Source organism: Zalophus californianus, chromosome 4 (assembly GCF_009762305.2).
Source record: "Zalophus californianus isolate mZalCal1 chromosome 4, mZalCal1.pri.v2, whole genome shotgun sequence".
NCBI lineage: Eukaryota > Metazoa > Chordata > Mammalia > Carnivora > Otariidae > Zalophus > Zalophus californianus.
The window spans coordinates 40,139,146-40,155,733 of record NC_045598.1 but is presented as its reverse complement, the minus strand read 5'-3'; the positions used below and the strand labels follow the sequence as shown (position 1 = coordinate 40,155,733).

Genomic DNA, 16,588 nt, shown 5'->3' with positions numbered 1-16,588 from the left:
AATTGTAAATTCTGTTTGTTGCTAGTATATAGAAATGAGGTTGCTTGTTGTATATCAATTTTATGGTCTTGCAATCTTACCAAAATCACTTATTAGTTCTAATTGCTTTTTGGTAGAATCCATATAATTTTCCATATCTCTAATCATTTTATTTGTGCTAAGAGGGTTGTACATCTTTCTTTTCATTCTAGATATCTTTTATTTCCTTTTCTTGCCTTAGACTTGAGAATCAATCAGTGTGATTCACCATACGATAATCTCAGTGGATGTATAAAAAACATTAGGCTAAAGCTAATCCATTCCTGATAGAAAATTTCAGTAAAATAGGAATAGAGTAGAACCTGATAAAGAACATCTATTAAAAAAAAAAAAAACCAACAAGCTAATATTTTACTTACTGGTGAAAGACTGTTTTTTTACTAAAATCAGGGAAAAGGCAGGAATGTCTATTCATATCACTTCTATTCACCCTTGAATTAGAGATCTAGCCAGTCTAATAAGCAATAACTCTCCATTCTGCTCCCTTCAGTTCCTAGTAATCTCTGATTTATTTTCTCTTTCTATGAATCTACCTACTCTAAGTAACTCACGTAAGTGGAAACATATTTGTCCTTTTCTGTCTGACTTCTTTTAGTATAATGCCTTTAAGGTTTATCCATGTTGTAGTATGTATCAGGACTTCCTTCCTTTTATGGCTGAATAATATTCCATTGTATCTGTATACCACATTTTGTGTATCCATTCATCTGTTTATAACACTTAGGTGGCTAGTGTGAATAGTGGTGCTATGAACATGTACTTATTGGACATTTATATATGTTCTATTGAGAAATGTCTTTTCAAGTCCTTTGCCCATTTTTTGACTGGATTGTTCATTTTTGTTGTTGTTAACTTATAGGGGTTCTGGATATTAAACTCTTATCAGATATATGATTCGCAAATATTTTCTTCCTCTCTGTGAATTGCCTTTTCATTCTCTTGGTAGTGTCTGTCGATGCACAAGAGTTTTTAATTTTGATGATGCCTAACTTACTTATTTCTTATTACTGTCTATGCATTCATTGTCATACTAAAATCATTGCCTAATCCAAGGTCATGAAGATTTTTCACCTATATTTTCTTATAAAATGTTTATAGTTTTAACTCTTAATTTTAGGTCTTTGATCCATTTTGAGTTGATTTTTTTATGTGGTATAAAGTGAGGGCCCAACTTCATTCTTTTGTAGCTTTCCCAGCACTATTCATTGAAAAGACTGTCCTTTCTCTTTTGAATGGTCTTGACACTCTTGTCAAAAATAAATTTATTGGGGCGCCTGGGTGGCTCAGTCATTAAGCATCTGCCTTCGGCTCAGGTCCTGATCCCAGGGTCCTGGGATCGAGCTCCGCATTGGGCTCCCTGCTCAGCGGGAAGCCTGCTTCTCCCTCTCCCACTCCCCCTGCTTGTGTTCCCTCTCTCACTGTGTCTCTCTCTGTAAGATAAATAAATAAAATCTTTAAATAAATAAATTTATCATGTATGTGAGTTTATGTCTGGGCTCTCTATTCTATTCCATTGGTCTAAATATCTGTCCTTCTGCCAGTACTATAATGGTTTTTATTATTATTATTATTTGAAGTATAATTAACATGCATTGTTATATTAGTTTCAAGGATACAGTATAATGACTTAGTAATTCTGTACATTACTCAGTGTTCATCATGGTAAGTGTATTCTTAATCTCCTTTATCTGTTTCACCCATCTTACCTACCTACCTCCCCATTAGCAGTTTGTTCTCTGTACTTAAGTCTGTTTTTTTGTCTATTGTTTGTTTTGTTTTTTTAGATTCCACATATGAGTGAAATCCTGTGGTATTTGTCTTTTCTTTATTTAACTTATTTCATTTAGCAGTATACCATCTAGGTCCTCCATATTGTTGCAGATGGCAAGATCTCATTCTTTTGCATGACTAAGTAATATTCCATTATAGTTAAGAATGGATAAATTACCACAATGTTTTTACTACTGTAGCTTTATAGTAAGTTTGGGAATCAGGAAATATGAGTCCTCCAACTTTGTTATTTTTCAAGATTGTTTTGGCTATTTGGGGTCCTTTAAGTTTCCATATGAATTTTAGAATGGGTTCTTCTGTTTCTTTAAAAAATGCCATTGGGGGGCGCCTGGATGGCTCAGTCGTTAAGCATCTGCCTTTTGCTCAGGTCATGAGCCCCGCATCTGTCTCCCTGCTCAATGGGAAGCCTGCTTCTCCCTCTCCCACTCCCCTTTCTTGTGTTCCTTCTCTCTCTGTCAAATAAATAAGTATAATCTTTAAAAATAAAATAAAATAATAAATTAAAAATGCCATTGGTATACACTCAATTGTTTCTTAAGGAATTTAAATAGTAAGAAAAAAATGTCTCTTAATTTACCTGCAAAGCTCCCATTTCCAGTTCTCTTCTGTGTAGATCCAGACTTCCATCTGGTTGGTATGATTTTCTTTCTACCTGAAGGACTTCCTTTAACTTTTACTGTAGAACACGTGCTGGTGACTAATTCTTTACCCTTTGTATATCTGAAAAAGTCTCTATTTCATCTTCAATTGAAAGGTATTTTTACTGAATATAGAATTCTTAGTTGACACATTGTTTTCTTTCAGTGCTTTAAAGATGTTGCTCCACTCTTATCACTTTCATGATTTCTGAGAAGTCTGCTTTCATTCTTAATTTATTCCCCTATATATTATGTCTTCTCTGGTTTCAAGACTTTTCTTTTTATTTTTAATTTTATGCAATTTGGTTATGCTGTTCCTGGATGTAACTTTCTTCATGTTTCTTTCACCTGGTGTTCATTTAGATTCTTAGACCTGTGGCTTTTTAGTTTGTATCAAATTCAGAACACTTTTGGCCATCATTTCTTAAAATAAGCTTTCTCTCCCTCTTCCCCCGCACCCTATTCCCAGACTCCAATTACACTTATACCATACTGCCAAAAGTTATCCCATAGATAACTTTCCAGTTCCCTACCTTGCTTAGGTCCAAAATAAAATCTTCTGGTTTCAATTGGTCCTCTAGGTTACCAAAATGGATAATCTACCTTGTCGGATTCCATATTACCTCCTCATTTGCAGCTCTAATTTTTCAGTTTCCTCTTTATTTCTGGTACCCAGGTATTTCTCTTTCTTTGCTTCTTTCCTTCTCTCATGCTAAGTAATACTTTTTAAATATCTTTGTTATATTTTATCTAACTCTAAGTATTTATATTGAGAGAATTTCAAGTTATCTTGGTCCATACCTTTTCAGGGATACATATTTCCCTGCCTATCAGGTTTTACTTATCAGGGCAAAGAGCAAGGTGTACATTCTGACCCGGGCATTCAAGAAGAACAGATAAATACCGTATGTGTATGTATGTATGTGCATACTTGTGTATGTATTTGGTAAGTATTTGAAACAAGCCTAACCACTATAGACGGCTTCAATTTGATAATTTAGAATTTTGCATTAGTCTTTTGGGTATTAACTAATGATTACTAATTTTAAACACTACCGAGGAGTAACAAGTTACACCTAAATTCCATTTCTGGTTAAGCTGCTCATTTAGGAACCATTTGACAGCTCAGAATGTTTTTATTAATTTTAGTGGGTTGTAGAAAAATATGACTCAATGGCTACAGTCTCAGAGAACTATACCAAGCCACCTACCTTGTCATGGTGGGGAAAATACATAGACTTTGGGGTGAGAAAGACTAGGTTTGAATTCTAATTTTTGCACTTCTTAACAAGTCATTATAATACTCAGGATAAGAAATATATGTAGATAAACATTACTAGTTTGAATACTTAGAGGCTCCAGAACTTCCATTCGTTCATCTAACAGATATATATTTAATGCTTGCCATATATAAGATGGTACCCTAGATGCCATAGGGAATAGAAAGACATATCAAATTGAGTATTTTCCCTCTCAGAGCTTACAGCTCAGGTCGAGAACAGTGAGACAAATATATAAATGAGTGTAGCACAAAGCAGTATGAGAGCAGTGACAGGTATGCTATAAATGAAAGGCTCCAGTGGAGGCTATCACTTCATTCTGAGCAATCCAGCTTCACATTTTGGTGTGATAAAGAGTATTTTGATGCCAAATAGCCCAAGCCATAGCCCAAGCAGCACCTGATACCTATTTCTGAACCTGATTATCCAGCTGTTCTACTTCCACACAACATACATGTATTTCTAGTCACTTCGTCTAATCTGTCCACTCAGATTTAGCAAGGGGAAGCTCCACAAGGACTATATTTGTACGACACAGGAGAAGTTCCAAGAGGCACATCTATAGAATATGAGAACAAGTTTGTACATGAAATGTTAACCACAACACCTGGAATTTTCTTTTTAAAAATCTAATTGTATAGAATAATATGGGGGAGATGCCTGAGCAGTGTTCTTTAAATCCCCAGATTGGAAATGACAGTGAACAGGACAATTAGAGAAACAAGTATAAAATCTGTAAGACAGAAAAGAAGAAATGGTAGCCATTCTCAAGCCACTACCAAACACATAAAAAGCTCTGACCATGATAAGTTTAGAAAAATTCATCCTGAGCCACATGCCTGAGCTAGCCCTTCTATTTGCGATAGTCAGGGAGAGCTGTGAGCAAAGGAAAGAGCATTGGATTGCAGCTAGGGAGAGGAAGCTGTCAGGAGACCTGGATTCAAGTCTTAGCTCTGCCACCTAATGGGTAGTCTTGTATAAATCCTTTATCCTCATATGATTTCAGTTTCTTCATCTATATAGTAGCTCTTTTGTACATGTTGGTCTCTTATATTTCTAAAAGTGTATGAAAAGCTGGTAGATTTTTTTTTTAAGATTTTATTCATTTATGTGACAGAGAGACACAGTGAGAGAGGGAACACAAGCAGGGGGAGTGGGAGAGGGAGAAGCAGTCTTCCCGCTGAGCAGGGATCCCGATATGGGGCTCCATCCCAGGACCCTGGAATCATGACCTGAGCCGAAGGCAGACGCTTAATGACTGAGCCACTCAGGCACCCCAAGCTGGTAGATTTTTAATGACAGAGATGACAGAGCAGGAACTATTCCAGGTGGAAAGAGAGTGACAGTATTTAAGGAACAAAAGGAAAATAATGCAAAACTTAACACTGAACTCTTCACAGTAAGTCAGTAGGCTCCATAAAATAATGATGAAGGTGATCCAAGGATGACTATCTGTGTCTTCCCTTAGTAAACTATGGCCTGTCTCTGTATCCTCAGTGCTAGTGTGATGCCTAATATAAAAGGGGAGGGATAGGGGAAAGGAAGGAAGCAAGTTAGCTGGTTCAGGAGGTCCTCTCACAACAGGTGCCACATTTTGTGGTGGAGATCCCTGTATTTAATGGCCTTTCATATCTGCAACAGTCTGTTTTAAAACAGAGCTGTTTACTTAGAATGCTTTTATTATCAACTATATTTGTGTTCAAAGGGCTTCCAGCTGTGGTAGCTTTTAGAAGGTCCCTTTGTTGTGTGTACATAGTGTCATAACATGTCATTTCTGCCCAGTCAGTCGATTTCATTGACTCAGATGGGGCTGCTTTGTGGATGAGCTGTCTTCTTCCTTCTTAATTTTTACTGCAGACAATAAATATTTTATGCGTGGAAAGACTATTTATTCAACAAATGCTTATTAAACATCTCCCCAAAAGTAGGCAATGTTTGAAACACTTGGAATATAGAGGTGTATAATATAGACAAGGTCCCTACCTTTACGATGCTTACAGTGTCAGGGGGGAATCTCACATTAAGTAAATGATTATATGATAATTAATTAATTGCAGTTGTGATAAATGTTTTAAAGGGAAAGTACAGAATGTTACAAGAGAAACTTAAACTAATTTGGAGGGCCGGGGTCAAGAAAGTAATGTAAAATTAAAATTTTAGACATCCTAAGTGTTTCTCCATTTGAAATATAGAAAGATAAGATTATTCCCATAGGTCATACTGATTGTATTAGGGATTTCTGAATTTGGAAAGATAGACTTGTCCACAGAGGCATAAAATCCTTAGAAATCCAATCCTTTAATTTAATAAATGACTGAAAAGGGAGATGTTATTTATCCTAGAACACACAGCTTGCTACTGGCAGGGATTGGACTTAAACACAGATCTGCTAATCCCCCCTCCATTACCTCTCCTCAGTGACTTAAAAAAATAAAGACATTATATATCAAATATAGATGAGCCATGGCCAAATGAACTATTAAGTGGCCATGGTGTACAAACTTGGATATTGAGTGGGAGAAGGAATTCAAAATAATGAATTAAGCAAATGCTAATATAAATAGAAATGCACAAAATATACCTTATCAGGCTGATTGTATCTGGCCATAGTAAAACCTAATGTATATACCAAAGTGAGAAATACCCAGCTGGAATTAGTGAAAATATATTTAAAGGTACATGCTTCTATTTCTCTAAAATATAAATACTAATGGCTTAGTACAAATCTCCAAATAGATGTTTTTAAAACCTATTTTTATTCGTGTGTAATATTATATGACATGTAAATTATCCTTGAATGCTTTGCAGCCTGAGTGGTCTCTCAGGTAGTTAAATATTGTTCTGAAACTGTGTTCCACCATATAATTCACATAGCATACCCTCTCATCATAGTACAGCAATTAGCTTTAGGCCAGCAACTTGTAATTCTTCCAGATTTTTTATTTAAAAGATTGGGAATCAGTGAAATATTACTATTTATATCAGAGATTTTGGAATTAGTTGAATCATTGAAACTAAAAGGAGATTGAGACTTCAGAGGCAGCCAGTTTTGAAAAGGTATCAGTGAGAACACCTAAGTATAAACTGATTTGGGGAGCCAAAAACTTAGAAAGTACTAAGTTAAACCATATGAAATTTCCATTTTTAGAGGTCAAAAACAGTCAAATATTGGTGACTTTAATATGATTTGCTCAGCTATCACACAAAATGGCCCAAAAGGGAACCTATATTCTAATGTCAACAGGTGTGGCTATTAAATTTAAGTACATGTACATTGGCTATACTTCAGAATTTAACAAATGAGAAATTCTGGTAGTTGAATGAACTTTTAATTTCATATGAAGTAATGATTTAAATGTAGGTAGATGACACAATCACTTCAGAAGCTAAAAATGTTTGAAATCTCCATTGGATAACTGCTTGGATAACTGCTCGGATAACTGCTAAGTCATCCACACTTCATGAGTGTGAGCGTTGTGTGGAATACTTAGTTCAATAACCAAGCTTCAGTGGTGTGATGTGGACTGTAGTTAACCAGGGTATTTTGCTTTCAGCCACTTCTTATGCTGACCAGAGGCTTACTTTCTAGTCCTTTACTCTCTTCTAGTCCTTAGCCCCAGTGGTGACAGTCTCCAAGTTTATCTCAGAAAAATCAGGAGAAAAGGGGAAGGGAACTAATCATTGTAAAAATGAACTGTCAGGTGCTTTGCAAGACAGTTTATATATTATTGCATTTCATTCTCACAACAGCCCTATAAAACAAATGCTATTTCTATTTTACAGCTGAAGAAACTGAGATCCAGAGAGGTTAAATAACTTGCCCAAGGTCACGCAGTTTATAAGTGGTAGAGCTAGGCTCCAGACATTCTTATTTCACTATCTGCTGTGCTGCTCTTCTTGCTTGTTTGCTTATTTCTAACCTATATACTTTAGAAGTGCCTTATTTAATTCTAATAAATTCACACAGGAGTAAGACAAGGGGATTATCATTGTTTTCTATTAAAAACCTAATATATTAAAACACATTTGAATCTTTTCCTTTCTTTTAAGGATGAACGTGAAGCCAGAGAAAATGTGAAGAGAGAGCAAGATGAGGCCTATCGCCTTTCACTTGAGGCTGACAGAGCAAAGGTAGGTTTGGTCAAAGGAATTCTGAGATAAAGAATTCAATCCTAAATAGTCTTTTATTATTTAATTGCCAGTCCTTTTATCACTTTGATCCCTAAGAATGTTGGGTTTGCAATGGAGTAAGCTAGATTCAATTAACAGAATATAATTCTACCCTTGGTTCTTAAAGCATGGTTCATTTGACAACAAAAAGTCTTTTAAGAATCATGAAATATGAAAACAAAAATGGGCCTAATATTTATTTTCCTTGTTTTTTAATCAGTCTGTGGTAAAAACCTAGCAATGTTTTAAAAGCTCTTCATGTGATTCCTACTGTGCAGTCAGGGTTGAGAACATTGAGAACCACTAATTTATTTAATATTTCTTGAGTACCTGCTTCTCTACTGGGCATTGAAGGAGGGGGAGCGAATAAGCCACAGTTTCTGCCCTCAAAAGAAGGCTCACAATATAGTGTAGAATAGATTAACTCAAAAACACAGTTAGCTATAATACTTACGCAGGGATCCTAAAAGTCGTAAGGGAAGCCCTGAGTTTTGTGAGAGATTAGTGAACAGGAGTTTCAGTGGAAAGTCTGTTCCAGCTTTTCTGGAGATCTAATAAGTGGGAATCTATTGGAGAGGGTTTCATGAAAGAGGTTGTATATGTATACTAAATAGAAAAAAAGGGTAGGAGACAAGAGGTGGTATATGCTAGCAGCAAGGAGCCAAAAAGCATGGGTGCATGACAGAAGCTGATGTGACTAGAGCTTGATATTTGGGTACAGGAGAAGTGGCAGAAAAGACCAGAAAGGAAAACCAGGGAAAGGTCTTCTGATGGATCTTGAATGCCACACTACACAGAACTACCCAGGTGTTTTGTATGGGTACTCAACATGAGCTGAGAGCTATGCTTTGTTGTTGCTTCCATTTCCATTCTTGTTCCAGAAAAAAAATTTCTATTATCACAGTGCTGGGAGTGACCTCTTTTTTTTTTTTTCTTCTCCTTTTTAAGTAAACCAGTGTTTATTGAGTGCTGACTTCCTTTCTCTTTCATTGACAGAGGGAAGCTCATGAGAGAGAGATGGCAGAACAGTTTCGTTTGGAGCAGATTCGCAAAGAACAAGAAGAGGAACGTGAGGTAGGCATAATTTCAAGTAACATTATTCAAAAGCTAGGTTTATTTCCACTGCAGTTGATACTGAGGCTGTTAATATTTCTTATGACTTCTTTCCACCTTTTCCAGACTCATTTTAGTATGGAAAACCTAACCTTTCCTTAAAAGAATCATTCCTGCTCTCTTGTGTGGAACTCTTAAAAAGCTTGACCTTGTACTAGATTTCATGGTGTTCTGTTGTTTTCAATTGCTTTTCCCTTTTCTTACATGACCAGTGCTCTCATCCCTCTTGGATATTGTTTCATCCCAAGAATACAAAGACTGTATTTTCTGCCCTTTCCCAGTCTTCATTTTCCCCACCAAAAAACACTGTGAGTTACTTCTGTGACATCTTGCACTGGGCCCCTATGTATGGGAAATCCATTTAGCATGGTGTATTTTTCCCCCCAAGTTCATGTCATGTTCATAGTAATAGAATTTTTCATTCACTCATCTTGAAAATATTTTTTTGAATACTTAGTACATCCCAAAATCTGTTAGGGGGTAGGGATACAGATGTGGGTCATCCCCACCAGGAGTTCATAGCCTTGTAAAAATAGAATTACAAAACTATGTGTAAAAGTTGTAATAGAGATTTGCCTAAAGTGCAGTGGGAACAAAGAGAAGGGGTGTCACAAAAACAGATTTTTAGAACTTTTTCGAGACATGGGATTAATAGCAAGATTTACTTATAAAAAGAGAAAGCCATCTAACAAGTGATGGAAAGGCCCGAAGGGCCCTAACTTGAGCTGAGGAAAACTCTATTAGTCATCATTCCTGGTCAGAGGATGTTACCTAGTACTTATTCAATAAATGTTTTTTGAACAAGAACTATGCTGAGCACTGAAAGAGAAACAGAAGATAATAAAACAGTTTCTGCCTGCAAGAAGAGATTGCATCTTGTAGGGAAGATACAGCATGTCTACAAGTAACAGCAAATCAAGGAAAAACTGTGCCAAATAACGCAGAAGTAAGAGCAAAGTACTTAGAGAATTCATTGGCAAAGTAAAAATCTGTTAAGCTTTGAGAAACAGACCACACTATAGAAGAAGTGATATTTGAGTCAGGTCTTAAAAGAGGTGTAATATTCCATGGTTTGGAAATCAAAGTTTATTCATGTTCATACACATTATTGAGTGCCTATCACATATGTACAAGATACTGTGCCTGACAAACCCTGGTCTCTGTACACTGAGGACTCTCAGTAATGGAAAGTAGAAAATATTTTATTGAACATCTTCTGTGTATCAAGTACTTTTCTAGCTGCTTTACATATGCTTACTCATTGACCATTAAAACAAGCTACAAGATTAGAGTCTTCTTTACAAGTGAGAAAACTGAAGCTCATTGAGAAGTCACACATAGAAATGGAAAAACAGCTGAGATTCTCACCTAGGTCGTTATGAGTCTAAAGTGCATGCTCTTTCACTTACTCCATTCCAGTACAAGGTCATATATCATTCTGTGTGTCTATAGGAATCATGTTTGCAGAGTTTTACAAAAGTTAAGAGATAGATTTGTCATTATGCTTTTAGGTTATTTCAAGAAATACAGTTTAAAAATTTAGGACTCTCGTTCTTTCCTGTTCTTTTACAATGCACATGCTGTCTCTCAATAGTGTATCTTCAACTTGATATATGTCAAGTGTACTCAATTAACTGCATGTTCTGGATCTAGAGCTTGATGGTACATGTACTTTCTTCTGATGATTTACCTTTTTTACCCTGGGCTAAAATTTTTTCTCTTTCCCAATATAGATAAAGCCTGTTCTCTCATAGAAGACCCCATAAATATCCTTTAGCATACCTCAATATATATGTTCCAGCTGTAAACAAGTGAGAGGGTGGGGCACAGAGGGAGGGAGAACAAGTCGTATTTTGCCACTAGTCGTTATTGTACTTACCAGTTGATGTGCTCCAAAAAAACCAAGTTCAGGTAGTGCTCCAGAGTCACAAATAAAGACTCTTATAAATCCCACCAGTAAGAAACTATTTATCTTCTGTGTATCTTGATTTAATTAAGTCTTATCCAAACTTATTTGACCCTTTTCTTCGTGAAGCACCAATTAACATATTTCAGCACACTCATGTACAGCAAACAGTTCTTTGGGAAAGCTGGTATTGTGCAACCTCTGAAGAAACTGAGACTCAGGAAGATTATACAATTTGCCTATGGTCACCAAACTGGTTGGACACATAATCTGGACTAGAAGCCTGGTCACCTGACTTTTCACAGTAATACTGCCTCTCCTTCTAACCAGAAATCCTAACCCATATAATTGTATTGAAAAGAATGGTTTTATTATCTTAATTATCTCTAGTATTTCAAAATCCTTTGGAAAGATGGAAGTATTGTGTAGTCAGATCACCTTGGTTACAGGGAAATTCCTTAGTGGTTGGTCTCACTTTGTTGTAGTGAAATCAGTAAATTAAAGTCCTAGAAGAAAACAGAAAATCTTCATGATCTTGAGTTAAGCCAAGATTTCTTAGATCTGACACCAAAAGTATAATCCGTAAAATAACAAGTGTCTAAATTAGACTAAATCAAAATTAAGACACTGTTAAGAAATTGAAAAGACTGGGGCGCCTGGGTGGCTCAGACGGTTAAGTATCTGCCTTCAGCTCAGGTCATGATCCCAGGGTCCTGGGATAGAGCCCCACATTGGGCTCCCTGCTGAGCGGGGAGCCTGCTTCTCCCTTTCCCTCTGCCTGCTGCTTACCCTGCTTGTACACTCACTCTCTGTCAAAAATAAAATCTTTAAAAAAAAAAAAAAGAAATTGAAAAGACAAGCCACAGACTGAGAAAATCATGTATCTATTGTCCAGAATACATAATGAACTGTTAACATTCAATAATAAAACAAATAACCCAAATTTTTTAATGGGCAAAATATTTAAACAGACACTTCATCAAAGAAGATATACACAAGGGCAAATAAGCATGTGAAAAGATGCTCAACATTATTAGTCATTAGGGAAATGCAAATTAAAACCTTAATAGGTACACACCAATTAGATGGCTTTTTGAAAGAAAAAACTACTGGCAAAGATGAAGAACAACTGGAACTCTTATATATTAATGATAACAGTCATTAATGATAGCACATCCATTTTGGAAAATAATTTGGCACTTTGTTTTGAAGTTAAATATATACATACCGTATGACCAAGCAGTCAGACTCGTGGGTATTTACACAGGTGAAATGAAAGTTAACAGTAAAATTGAGGTTCACACAAAAATCTGTGCATAAGTGTTTATAGTCGCTTTATTTGTAGTCACCAAAAACTGGAAACAACTCATGTGTCCCCCAACTGGAGAAGGAGTAATCAAACTGGTTTATCTATCTATACAATGGAATACCACTTAGCAATAAGTAAGAATGAACTACTGATACAGTCAATAATATGAATGAATTTCAAATGCATTACACTAAATGAAGGAAGCCATTTATATGACATTTATATAACATTCTAGAAAAGGTAGAACTGGGGACAGAAAACAGATTGGAGTTGCCAGGCGCTGGGAATGAGGGAATTGTGGCGGCGGGGGGTGGGGGTGATAGAACTGTTCTTTACCTTGATTGATGATGATATGCATTTATCAAAACTCACAGAACTATACATTTAGAGGGATGGGTTTTACTTTATTTATATTATACATCAATTTTAAAATGGGAAAAAAATCATTCTCTGGGCTACTCAAAGCCATGTATGATTTACTCCTCTCCTTTGATTCCTCTCTAACCAACCCCATCCCCCTCTTCTTCTGATCTTTCTGCTCCAGCCACATTAGCTGCCTTGCTATTCCTCAGTCAAGCCAGACACCAGGGCTTGGCAGTTACTGTGACTTCTGCCTGTAAAACTTCTCTCTGATCTAAATGTCCATGTGACTCCCTCTCTCTTTTAGGTGTTTGCTCGCTGGCCTACAGTTTTTTGCTTATTGAGGTTTACAGAGTTGTTGGTTTGTTTTTTGTGTGTGTGGGTTTTTTTTTAAGATTTATTTATTTTAGAGAGAGAGAGGGAGAGCGTGTGCTCCTGGAGGAAGGAGCAGAGGGAGAGGATCTCAAGCAAAGTCCCTACCGAGTGGGGCTTGATGCAGGGCTCATCGGTTGAGGAGCTCAATCTCACCACCTGTGAGATCATGACCTGAGCCAAAACCAAGTGTTGGAGGCTTAACCAACTGAGCCACCCAGGCACCCCAAGGCTTACAGAGTTTAAAGTTGTACCCTTCCCTCCTTTCTGCTAGCCTCCCTGCACTCTTTCCATAGCACTCATCACTTTGTGACAAACTGTACATTTTCCTATGTGTGTATTTGTTGTCTTTCTTTTTATAGCCTCCATGTAAGCAGCATTTTTTTTATCTATTTTGTTCACTGATATTTTCCTATCATATAGAACAATGCCCGGCAACATAGGAGGTGCTCAGTAAGAATTATGGAATTAATAGCTATTACCTTTAGCCTATTTCAAACTCTGCTTCAACCAGCTATAAACTATCACTTGGTGGGTACTCATAGAAGCCTAGAAGATAATATGTGCATGCATGTATTTATGTATTTGTATATGTATGTGTGTAAATTAAGTCAGTCCTTGATTTTTATTGTAAGAGAGTGGTGTGAGGATACATTATTTTTCCTGTTTAAAAAAATGTTATTGTGTAGAAACTGTCTTTTCTGGGTGTCTATCTTTACTACCAAATTTCACTTCCAAGAAGTCCCCATTTCTCATCCCTCAGATGTGAATGTTTTGAGTATTCATATTTTTTAGTAAAACAAAAAGTCCAACGTCAATTTTTATTTCCAACTTATACTAGGTTTCCTTGCTTTGTTACAAACCTAAAATAATGCAAATAAAAAATTATATTTGTTGAGCAAACCGAATTGAAGTTTAACAATTGTGTTTATACTATGACTGCTATTCAAGTGTAGGTGTCCTTTATGTCATTTTTTTATAACAGTGTTTACTTATATGAGGCCTTTGTTTTTAGCCAGTATATTTGAAACTGAGCTACTGATGTATGTTTGTTCTTTTTTGCTGGTAAAACTTGGGTATTCAGATCCCAAGGTTGCCAACTTACCTAATATCTCTTCATTGTTTTCCACATTGGGACCACTGATGTGGGATATCTGAGGTCTGTTTTCATTCTGGGGAAAAGCTCTAGAGACTGGGTGCATTGAGGAAGCGGATAATGTCTGCACAATGAGTGGGGTAATGAGCTACTGTTGTTTATTCTCTAGTATAATTGGTTGAGTTCAGACAATAATGTAGCATCTGTTGTTATACTGTGCAGGGAAATGTCAAAATAGAAAGCAAGCAGACAGGTAGATTAAAGGGGGAACAGGAGGAGAAGCCAGGAAATACCATATTAAGTTCTGATTTAAAGTAGGTGCAGAGGGATTATAATAATGATAATGATAACACCAACAACAACTGTCATCTGTTGAGCACAATATTACATCATGAGGTTCCATGCTAGGGACTTACTGAGTGCTGGCTATGTGTTAGCACTTGCTAAATGTTTTATAAACATTACTGCATTTTATACAAAAGCCTTTTCAAGAAAGTTATTATCAGCCCTATTTCTTATATGGGGTAAGTGAAGTTCATAAAGACTGTCATATGCCTAATAGCCAAGATTTGAACCTCTGTCTGTCATCCCCAAAGCCTATTTCCTAGCCATACATCACATTTAATTATCAAAGTTTTTTAAACTGCACATAGTGGGGCACCTGGGTGGCTTAGTCGTTAAGCATCTGCGTTCAGCTCAGGTCATGGTCCCAGGGTCCTGGGATCGAGCCCCACATCAGGCTCCCTGCTCAGCGGGAAGCCTGCTTCTCCCTCTCCCACTCCCCCTGCTTGTGTTCCCTCTCTCGCTGTGTCTCTCTGTGTCAAATAAATAAATAAAATCTTTAAATAAGTAAATAAATAAACTGCAGATAGTGATTAAGGAACATAATTTTTAGGAAGGGGACAAAAGGACTTCTGAGATGCTTGATCAGGGTGCCACTTACATAGGTATGTTCACTTCTGAAAATTTATCAAGTTGTACACTATCTCTATACAATGCACTTTTTCATATACATGTTATATTTCAATAAAAACTTTAAAACAATGACAAAGTGCATGACTTTGGACAAAAGATAAAATATTGTACAATATAACAATGATTCAAGTTTTGTAAAAAAAAGTTTAAAATATATATGTTTATATAAAAATATGCGCAAAAAATTGATGGAGAGTGTGGTGATGAAAAAGTTTAGAAAAAAATGGTGGTGATGATAAGACAACATTGTGAATGTACTTAATGTCACTAAATTGTACACTTAAAAATGGTTTAAAAAATTAATGGGTGTAAACACTCAAAGGATAGTAGTGGCTATCTCTCGGTGAATCTGATAATTAATTGTAATGCTTTTCTTATCATTTATTTTTGCAATGATTATATACATTATTTTTATAATCAGGAAAATATTTTTTAATCTCAAAGACAGTTTTTTTTAAGTTTTTATTTTAATTCCAATTAACATACAGGTTATATTAGTTTCAGGTGTACAGTATAGGGATTCAACAATTCCATACATCACCCAGTGCTCATCACAATAAGTGCCTTCCTTAATCCCCATCACCTATTTCACCCATCCCCCTGCTCACCTCCCCTCTGGTAACCATCAGTTTGTTCTCCATAATTACAAGTCTGTTTTTTGGTTTGTCTCTCTCTTTTCTCTCATTTTTCCCTTTGCTCATTTTTGTTTCTTCAACTCCACATATGGGTGAAATCATATGGTATTTGTCTTTCTCTGACTGACTTATTTCACTTAGCATTATACTTTGTAGCTCCATCCATGTTGTTGCAAATGGCAAGATTTTGTTCTTTTTTATGGCTAAATAATATTCCAATGTATATACCACCTCTTCTTTATCCATTCATCAATTGATGGATATGTGGGCTGCTTCCATATCTTGGCATTGTAAATAATGCTGCTGTTTAAACTTAGGGGTGGAGCACCTGGGTGGCTTAGTCCGTTAAGTGTCTGCCTTGGACTCAGGTCATGATCCCAGGGTCCTGGGATCGAGCCCTGCATGAGGCTCTCCTGTCAGCAGGGAGCCTGCTTCTCCCTCTCCCCCTGCCTGCTGCTCCCTCTGCTTGTGCTCTCTCCCTGTCAAATAAATAAATAAAATCTTTAAAATAAATAAATCGACATAGGGGTGCATGTATCCCTTTGAATTAGTGTTTTTGTATTCTTTGGGTAAATACCCAGCAGTGCAATTGCTGAATTGTAGGGTAGTTATATTTTTAACTTTTTGAGGAACCACCATACTGTTTTCCAGAGTGGCTGCACCAGTTTACATTCCCACCCAACAGTGCAAGAGGGTTTCTTTTTTCCCACATCCTCACCAACACCTGTAGTTCCTTGTGTTGTTGATTTTAGCCATTTTGACAGATGTGAGGTGATATCTCATTGTAATTTTGATTTGTATTTCCCTGATGGTAAGTGATGATAAGCATCTTTTCATGTGTCTGTTGGCCATCAAAGACAGTTTTAAAGAACCACAGTGTTAGAAATAGCCTAATGAGGGGTGC

At 36.4% G+C, this 16,588-nt stretch overlaps 1 protein-coding gene across 7 annotated transcripts in view; it reads left to right on the top strand.

Annotated features, from left to right (window-relative positions):
- FAF1 (Fas associated factor 1) overlaps positions 1-16,588 on the top strand; it is a 489,041-nt gene that overhangs the window by 430,800 nt on the left and 41,653 nt on the right. For all 7 annotated transcript variants that reach the window (XM_027624861.2, XM_027624896.1, XM_027624850.2 and 4 more), the window contains 2 exons: positions 7,799-7,879; positions 8,915-8,992. In XM_027624861.2, coding sequence (XP_027480662.1) covers positions 7,799-7,879; positions 8,915-8,992 — 159 coding nt within the window. The remainder of the gene's footprint in view (positions 1-7,798; positions 7,880-8,914; positions 8,993-16,588) is intronic.